The sequence below is a fragment of the Eimeria maxima genome, genomic scaffold, assembly GCF_000499605.1.
Source record: "Eimeria maxima Weybridge genomic scaffold, Emw_scaff305, whole genome shotgun sequence".
Classification (NCBI taxonomy): Eukaryota; Apicomplexa; class Conoidasida; order Eucoccidiorida; family Eimeriidae; genus Eimeria; species Eimeria maxima.
The window spans coordinates 18714-27876 of record NW_013563794.1 but is presented as its reverse complement, the minus strand read 5'-3'; the positions used below and the strand labels follow the sequence as shown (position 1 = coordinate 27876).

The window sequence follows — 9163 nt, the reverse complement described above, 5'->3', positions numbered from 1 at the left end:
GAATTTCACATTGCACTGACGGGACGAACGCCGTGATGGCAGCATTGGTCATTATCCATCCCCGCTACACGGTAAGGGACACCTCCGGTGTCCTCCTTAGGAGGACACGGACTCTTTCAAAAACAAAGTTGAACATGCAGCAGTAAAATCAAGTAAAATAAGATGGGGGAACCGACCTGATCACTTGGAAGGAAGTGAGAATTCCCCCGGGGCTTCAACGGGCGCTGGAGCAGACCAGAGGACACGATCGCTCACAATTCCTCTCCGCAAGAAGCCTTTTACAACACGGCAAAACCGGAACTGGACAAAATTTCCAAAAAAGGGGTTTCTTTACAACTTTGCATGTCCAGTCCAAAAAGGTTCCCCCATTCTCGCACTCGTAGCTCTTGGCACCGTTCCCGCTGGCTCATTTCCTGGACCTGTCCCCTAATGCTCGCCAACTACGTCAGCTTATCGAGTGTAAAACTGAACCTCCTCCGCATTGTAGGAAAAATAAGATTGAATACAAGAAGCCTGATGGAAGGACGCTGAACCTTATCAGGATTCTTTCCCTAGGGGGGTGCTAGCGCGCCATCCCTTCAGGACTGGTTGCCTCACGCGAACGAAAAGGTGAGGGGAGGTTTCATTTGTCCACAATTACAATGGGATCTTCGCAGTCCACAAAGTCTTTTGACTCAACGGAGGATCCGAGCATCAACTGCGGTCTTGTAGATGGCGAAACGCCCTCAGAATTTAGTAGATCGTACAGCGCCGACGAAGAAGCAGCTTCGCCAAATCTTTCTGTCTCATCTGAAGGAACTTCAGATGAATCTGAGACAAATGAATCCCCACAAAAACTTACTTGCGGCGATGAAAAGCACTCACGACACTCCGCCATTCTCATTTTTGACCTTGATGACACCCTGATTCCTACAGAATGGATTCGATCGACTTTCGCCGCACAAAAGCACAAGCACGCAACTGCTGATGAGGTTTACCAAGTGAGCAATGTCACGCCCTTAGAACAATCCCTCAATTGTAAGATTGACGGGCTCCTAGCTTTCAGAAAACTCTTGCTGTATCTGGATGAGGTTCATGTATACCTGCACAGACAAATTCCTTTGTCGTTGCCACTTGACGTACTGAAGTTCTCACAGCCAACCCGAAGTACAAATGCGATTTTCGTAGGAAATAAGGGAAGAACTAGAACGCCTTACATCAAATAAATTGACTCCTATTATTCTAGGCACTTTGAAGAGGGCCAAAAAGTGGAGCGAGACGGTCGTAATTGTAACGAACGCAAGGAGTGTTAAGTGGCTATCAGCAATGAAATCCCTCTTTCCCGAGGTTGTGCAGCTCCTTCAGGACGAAAATATCCCTATTATCCGTTCCTGCCCAACTGGAGAGGAGCCAAGCATTCACGAGGCACCTGCGTACTTCAGTTATTGGATGAATGCCAAGGTGAGCCAACACCAACACAACACCCACAGAAGGCATTCCATCTCCCAGGAAGCTCCAGCAGACAGACTATTCGTAAGACAAGCTGAAGGAATTGATGTGGGTAACATGCTAATTTTTGTGGCTACAGAAAACTAAATTTTTTGAGGTCGTTGACCAGCACTTCCAAGTCAACTCTATTTCGCCAACAACAACGGTAGATCTCATTTCCATAGGGGACAACGACTTTGAAGAATATGCAGCTTTGGTAAGGGAAGTATATATCTACCTATATAGTGTTGATGCGTTTGCAAAATGGGGATGAACAACTTCGCAAATAGCTAGACAGGGCTGAATCCCCTTCATCACCACTTCGGCTTTCAGGCTTCTACGAATCCTGATCAGGGGCACTTCCCCAAGTGCATGAGTTTCTGTTCAGCGTGCTGCCTATGAGCTACCAACAATAAGGCTTGCAAAAGTGGTCAAATGCCGTTCGGGACTAGAACCGCAATCGTTCCTGCATGTAAGCATTCCACAAGGGAATTCGTTCAACATTGAGCACGAGGCACTGAGGTTTGGTTCCCCTTCGATCACGTTTTCCTCATACTGGAAGAAGGATCAACACATCTGATATTCCGTTTTTGTCTTCAGCAATTGAAGGAAATCACTCTTGCTATAGATCATATTTTTGAAGAAGGCATGCCGTGTCCAACCCGACGTGTTGGAGCAACAGTTACATACGCCATCCAGTAAGCATTCCTCATCCGCTAGTCCAACCTTCTTCGCGAAATCTCTCCAATAGTTCTGCAGTAGGTATTTCTATATCCATGTGAATGTGCACACTCAGTGGAAGAAGGAAAACTCATTGATGCCCCTCTTCGACGGATCACATGTGGAGTTCGGAAAGGCTCGCCCAGTGGTACTGCCAACGCTGAAGCATATCTTCCCCTGCTAAGCTACCCATCGATACGGGAGCTTTGTTTGAGCCTGCGACCATCTATAAATTATGCGGCCGTTTCGTCTGCCGTTATAGCTATTTGAATTTCGCGACGAAAACTATTTATCATCTATCGACTCATTCGTTGCATATTATTTTAGTCGTTCCTAACTAAGTTGAAGAGATGACAAGTACTTTACATGTTGCAAAGTAGCACTGTTCAAAAAAAATTTTGCAGTCGCTTGGTTTTGAATAATTCAGAGGTCCATGAAGCCTAAGCTCGTCATCGCCAAGACGATTAACGATATTTGGCAATCTCGTCCTGGAGCGACTCCGTGAGTTTTGAGCTTGCATTTGGAGATCAATCTCGCTTACTGAAATGACAGTGGCAGCGCAAGCGAGATAGGCGAGGCCGACAATGCTTGCGATCGTGAGCAGGACGGCGAGATGTGGAGTCTGACGAGGGGGAAGGCTGCGCTCAGTGTGTTATCTGGTTTCAACTGTTATCGATTCGGGAGGAAACTTACATTTCTCCTGTCAGATGCTGAAAGCAAATGTTAGAAAGTTTTTTAGTAAACTTGCTTTAGAAATAACGTACCTGTCCAACCGCAATAACATCGGCCTCAAGTGCTCTTCCGGCTGATAGTTTGCCTGCATTCTTTCTGAACTCCCTCAACAGCCCGCTGTATGTCTGTTGGTATTTTTTAATAGATGGTTGAGACGGACACCAGAGAAAGTGCCTCTTACCCTAAAGTTGATCTCAGGTTCAACTCCTGTTTGCAGACACAACGTTATTATAGCTAGTAATGATTTAGCTTTTAGTGTCGGGTTACGTGCCTTTCTTCCTGAAAAGAAAAATAGTTGAATCAATGGCATTCAATATGGCTTCCAGTAAAACAACATACCACTTCAGCGAAGCACCCCCATCGGAGGCAACGTAGAGCAATAGAAGGCCGTCGTGGCACTTGCTGTGTCCAAGTCCCCAACGGTCTGAATGCAGTTCTCTTTGCTTCCATTTGAACACACCCACGGTATGGTGCATTCCCTTACCAATGAGTTCCGTTGCGAAAGTGTTCGCATCGACGCCGTATGGAAGCTCTTGAACAATCGCAACAGCGAATCTGAGAGTTGCACAATGCATGCCTATTCCATCAGGTATCAAGATAATCCAGTCCTTACGGGTAAGAGACGTATTCGTCGACACAACGGTGGGAGGAGCTGTGGCGGATATTGGACAGGCGCTCTAAAAAGGACGAATATTGAATAATGAACAATAATTATGCAGCGGGTTGAAAGACACACCTTCGATCCTGTCGAGTGTGGCGCTTGAGAAGACGTGATCTAAACAATGTGATGGTAAGCAAGGGTCCTTCTGAAACCAGACAAGCCAGTCACAGTACCTGGGTCACAGACGTAGGAAACTTCCATGCCCCATCTTCTGCACGCCATTGTGTTGATCATTGGATTCGGGTAGTTTTCCAAGGTGGTGAATCCAGGCAACATATTTGAAACGGGTGATCCCCTTTCGAATTCTTCAGTGAAATCATCGGGGGTTGGTTCCTCCGAAAGAAGCACCTTCTCAACTATACAACGAGTTGCGTCCAAAAGTTAGAGGAGCAAATAAAAATAAGCTTCTAACCTGAAGTAGGCCAAACTGGCAACTTGAGTGCCTGATTCTCGCTCGACAGCCAATCGCGCGCTGACGCAGGGACCGCCAGGCCTACTAGAACTACTGCTGCTCTTATCATTGTCAGTATAGAGTTCGTGGACAAATATCGATGCAGAGGGACATAAAAAAGGCGGCAATAGTTTAAATCGCGCCACGACTACGTGCCAGTGCGTTCTGTCATCGTTGCAACTGTCTATACACCGCCAAGGTGTTCGCCGCGGAGGCAGCTCAAATGCAAATTACTTTTATTATAAAGCTACGCTTGGCCAACGATTCTTTCTAGTAGTTGCTTGTAGTAACAATTTGACAGGACTTATCCTACCGAATATTGTTTTCGTGGTAGTGAATTCGCAAAAACAAGTATAAATAAAGCAATTAACATTGCACAAGCAACCACTGCTCTGTCCTGGTTTGTCCATAAATTGCAGAAGAAAACGGACCCGAAACCTCACACGGTTTCCGAACAGGAAAAGCAACTGTGGCTCCCGCTGCAACTTAGCTTGACCAAAAAATCTACTCTGATTTAGTTTTATCGTTGGGCGGATTGGATTGATCGTGGAGGAATTCCTGCAGCTCATGTGTCGCATCAGGAAAGCCTCCATGAGAATGCTTTCGCCGAGTCTCATCTCTAAGTTCAGGATCTGCAAATTCAGACACTCACCAGAGCAAAAGCCTTGCTATGCATGCAACCGGCTAGCGTGATCTGCTGTTTCCTCTACTTGCGGAATCAACAACTTGCCTGTCCAGTTAGGGACGATCTTAGGCGGAACTGGTAGCCACCAAAGCCACCAATGCCGACCGAAAACAGCTACGGAATGCTCCCACAGAGTAGTCTGCATTTTTGATGAACAAGACAAAAAGGCAAGATGTCTACGAGTTTAGAAGCAAGCGTAAACCTAGTGCAGGAACACTACTGAGAGTCGCAAGCAAATACGCCAGCCTTTAGTGTACCTTTTGTCCGTGAGTATTCCTGTACGTTTCCACTAGGGTAGCGTTGGTTTCAAGGGCTTCCCATTGCTCTGCTAGAAAATCCTGAAATCAAGCACGAACAACAAGAACTCTGTCCGCTATGGTGAGAGAATGAAAGATGCGAAATCAAATTCTGTATGAGGGCGGACTACTAAAAAACAAATAGGCATATTCATGGCCTACCAGCGTGATGAGTAGGAAGACAACATCAATTACCAGGCATGCCCCAAACAGTACAGGAGCCAGCCATCCAGGATAAGATGACGTCCACTGCTTGATGAAAAGCTGAATGCAACAAAACCGTTTCATTCTTGCCGTGCTGATAAAAACAAACGCGACCATTTTGATCTGGTCATGGTAAACTGTTAAGCACTTGTGTTTTCTTACGTCCTTATGTTCAGCAGATGAAATTAAGAACCTTCCGACTCCCGAAAAGATAATGCCAATGTTGGAAAGACAAGAGAGAGCTGTTGACAGGCATTGAAAAACACATGCATGAGCCCACACACCGGTTTTCCTCAGCACGCAGCTGGACTGTTGCGGAACTTCGATTCAAGGAGAACATTATGTATTACTGGAAAGTAGAACGGGCAACCAAGCAATGGGTCTGGCTCAATGCGCTTTCGCCTCACCCACCCATATACGAAAGGAAGAGGAAGAAGTACTTCTGGTTCATGGTGCCGATGCAGTTGTTGACCCAGGGACAGTGATGATCCATCTTCATTATGCACCTGTAGAACAGAACAGTGCGCAACATTACCAGCATAAGGATGGATTGTGTGCAGCTGTACCCAACGTGCTATGAAAGCTGATTTAGCGGGGAACGCATCAAGTGCTTTCCACCAAACACGAATTCTGCTCTTCGAATAGAAGGCTTACTCCTTGCAGACTTTGCAATGATGAGCGCGAGGCGGTTTCCACCGGTTTTTACACTTAGAGCAGAAATTTGTTTCTCCCTTGAAGTCCTTTGGAGGGGTGGACTGCACCGCAGCATTCACTCTTTCGCTGAAGTCGTTAGACACATGTCACACTTTCCCTTTGTACCCCTCAACTCAAGTCCCTCAAAAAAATTGCCAGCACCTCCGTCAAGCAATGTACCATCAAACCACTCACCGGAGCCCTTTTTGTCGAGCCGGGATCCGTTAAGAGTGTTGCCAGGTGAGAAAAAAGCCCCAGCCAGGTAACGCACTCGAAAACTACCTTGAAAATGTTTCCGATAAAGATGAGCGGCGGTTTCCCTGAACACAAGACCACACGTAGCTGTCAAGTATTATTGGAGACTTGGCCCACACTCCTCTACAACAAGCAGTGGTAAAAGGAGTAACCGTATGCCGTTGGCGTCTGCAGGTTAGCTATCTTTGCGAAGGAGAGAGGCAGCAGTCTGAGCACCTGATCGCTCGCAGATATCATCAATACATGTTGAAATTCAAGTAGCTTACAGACAGAGTACAAAAGGAGTGACCCAACACAACTGTTACTCACCCGCTCCCGGGGGCCCCCGCATAGCTCGTGAACCTTCCGCAGTGGATACATCTGCGAAGGCGACATTGAAGAAGAGAATATTTGTGGCGATCTTCACCACCAACCAACATACCCACACGAAAACGCATGCAGCGATGCCTCCTGGATGCAAGATGAAGCGCATCCTGTGTACTTCTGCTGCCCCGTGTAGCCCAACGGCGATCCCAATGACTCTGTCGGCGCTTTCTTCTCCTCGAACAGCCACAGCAGTCCTCTTCTCTTGGTGGCGACAGGTGGGCAACAAGTACACTCCCCGCGCAGAAGATGTTTCTCCATGAGCGCGGTCAGTCACTCAGGCTTTCGCGAAAGCAGCCGGTCAGCGTTGCTTGTTGCCTTGTTCGGACCAGAAGGGAAGGCGATCCTCCAGTGATCCCTAGAAAACTCTTTACATACAGACGTCTAATTTATGCGTTGGTCTATTAATACGATTTTTACTTCAATGAGGTGCACGTTTTGCACATCATTAGAGTAGGGTAGGACAGCAGGCCACCGCGGGTGGTGGTGGTCTACACTATGGGTTTGTGGTTTGTGCCTGATCCTCCGCTAGAATATTTCCTTTGATTATTATAAGCTTTTTGCATTTCGTTGCAGTGCAAGACGGTAGAAGACTTCAGCTGGCTTGATCAATTCGTTATGCACGCGTTAATCTGGGAAGGTTGAACAGCAGACCCTCCCTGCTATTTCGCGTTTCAGGTGAAACTGCCGTTCCTGAGGCCTCTATTTTCGGTATAATGACGCTTAAAAACTGTATTGAATGGTTGTTCCTCCACAGTAAGAAGAAATTCGTGATTTATTTACCTCATTTCTTTGGTCACAATGCGACGAAGTCGCCGCAGCCGCCACCCATCATTATGCATGCGACCATCATTCATGCATAGCGTGACGGGCTCTCTCCCTCTCTCCCTCTCTCTCTCTCAACTACTAACAGTTACCATAGTTTTCTTATTAATTAATTAAAAGAGTTAATATCCATATTATTCATCTTTATTTATTTAAAGGTTTACATACAGTGTGTATATGACGCTTCCTTTATACGAGGAAGACGCGCACACAGTATGCAGGATGTATTTACGGATATTGCATTAGGGTTTTTAATTGCTATTTGTTGTATACATAAGCATCTCTAACTTATAAACTCATTATAAAGAATTCCTTTTATTCTTATTTAATAAAGAGGGAGGGGAGATGAGGCGATTAATTGATGGTTTGTTGGTCTTGGCGTTATATTCAATTAATCATAATGAGTCCTCCTTAACTGGGGAGTAGTGTGGATACTCTGCTACTACACTCCCTCTACGTCTATATAATTGAATAATTATAATATTATTCATTAATTAAATAAAGAAGAGGAAGAGTTACCATGTAAAGATGGCGATTTATTCACGTGTTGGTGTATCTATGCACCCTTCTTCTTCTTTGTTATATAGAGGCAGACATAGTAGGCGCAGTCTTTCTTCTTCATCAGCCTCTCTCCTCTTCTCTCCTTCTTCTCCCTCCTCTTCTATAGATTATTGCCATTTAGCCAGGGGATCTTGTGTATTATTTCCTCCTGTTGGGGGGAAAATACACCGCAGAGCAGCAGCAGCACAGCAGAGTCCTGCAGCAGCAGCAGCAGCAGCAGCTGCTGCTGCTGCTGCTCTTTATGATGCCTCTCTACATACAAGATGTATTAAGTTGCCTCTATTGAGTACAACAGAGGGAATAAATTGGGGAATTAATAATAATAATAAATATATTAATAATAAATATATTAATAATAAATATAATAATAATAAATATAATAATAATAATAATAAATATATATTTTATTCTTCTTCTTGCTCTATTCATTCAATAGCTAGTAACCTGCAGCAAATAAACAAAAAAGATATTTCTTTTTCCTCCTCTTCTTCTCTTCCTTCCTTATCTATTTCTTCACAAATTAATAATAATAATAATAATAATAATAATATAAATAATAATAATATAAATAATAATAATATAAATAATAATAATAATATAAATGATGATAATAATTTGCATGCAAATAATATACAAGAAGAACCAACAGAAGGATCTTATACACAACAATTCCTACAACATATACAAGATCTAGTAAGCCCCTTTCCTCTTGCATGCATGCACGCATGCGTGCATGCATGCATGCAGGCAGCAGGCATAATTGCATGCATGCATGCATGCATGTTTCTATGCATGCATGAAGGGTTATATGCATGCATGTAGGGTTATATGCATGCATGCAGGGTTATATATGTCCTTTTATTGATGGCTTGTTGTCTTATTTTCCTCTCCTTGCTGCTCCTGCTCATGCTGTTGTTGCTGCTGCTGTCGCTGTTGCTGTTGCTGCTGCTGCTGCTGCTGCTGCTGCTGCTGCTGCTGCAGGTGGGAGCAGCAGCGAAAGATTCATCTAGTGGTGATTGGTTTATAGATTGGCTATTGGCTATTAAATTAGGTCTAGGCATACCATGGTAAGTATAATTAATTAATTAATTAATTAATTAATTAATTATAATATAAATTATTATATATTTCTTTTGCTGCTGCTGCTGCTGCTGCTGCTGCTGCTGCTGCTGCTGTTGTATAGGTGTTGGGCGTTACCTGTTGCTGGTTGTTTATTACGTCTTATTACTCTTCCTGTTGCTATTGATTCT

General features: G+C 44.6%; 3 protein-coding genes across 3 annotated transcripts; 1 reads left to right on the top strand and 2 right to left on the bottom strand.

The window, feature by feature from the left end:
- Nucleotides 1-641: 641 nt before the first annotated feature.
- On the top strand, nucleotides 642-2371 carry EMWEY_00027520 (hypothetical protein, conserved; the record flags this gene model as incomplete). Its single annotated transcript, XM_013478177.1, has 5 exons — nucleotides 642-980; nucleotides 1168-1440; nucleotides 1568-1684; nucleotides 1856-1939; nucleotides 2264-2371. 5 exons carry the CDS (start codon nucleotides 642-644, stop codon nucleotides 2369-2371), a joined length of 921 nt encoding a protein of 306 aa, XP_013333631.1.
- Nucleotides 2372-3182: 811 nt separating this feature from the next.
- Nucleotides 3183-4101, bottom strand: EMWEY_00027510 (zinc finger DHHC domain-containing protein, putative; the record flags this gene model as incomplete). The annotated part of the gene is made up of 6 exons (XM_013478176.1): nucleotides 3183-3343; nucleotides 3404-3474; nucleotides 3533-3596; nucleotides 3656-3694; nucleotides 3754-3936; nucleotides 3993-4101. 6 exons carry the CDS (start codon nucleotides 4099-4101, stop codon nucleotides 3183-3185), a joined length of 627 nt encoding a protein of 208 aa, XP_013333630.1.
- A 434-nt stretch (nucleotides 4102-4535) lies between these two features.
- On the bottom strand, nucleotides 4536-6636 carry EMWEY_00027500 (hypothetical protein; the record flags this gene model as incomplete). The annotated part of the gene is made up of 6 exons (XM_013478175.1): nucleotides 4536-4663; nucleotides 5208-5276; nucleotides 5628-5722; nucleotides 5871-5971; nucleotides 6105-6229; nucleotides 6474-6636. 6 exons carry the CDS (start codon nucleotides 6634-6636, stop codon nucleotides 4536-4538), a joined length of 681 nt encoding a protein of 226 aa, XP_013333629.1.
- Between the last annotated feature and the right edge of the window lie 2527 nt (nucleotides 6637-9163).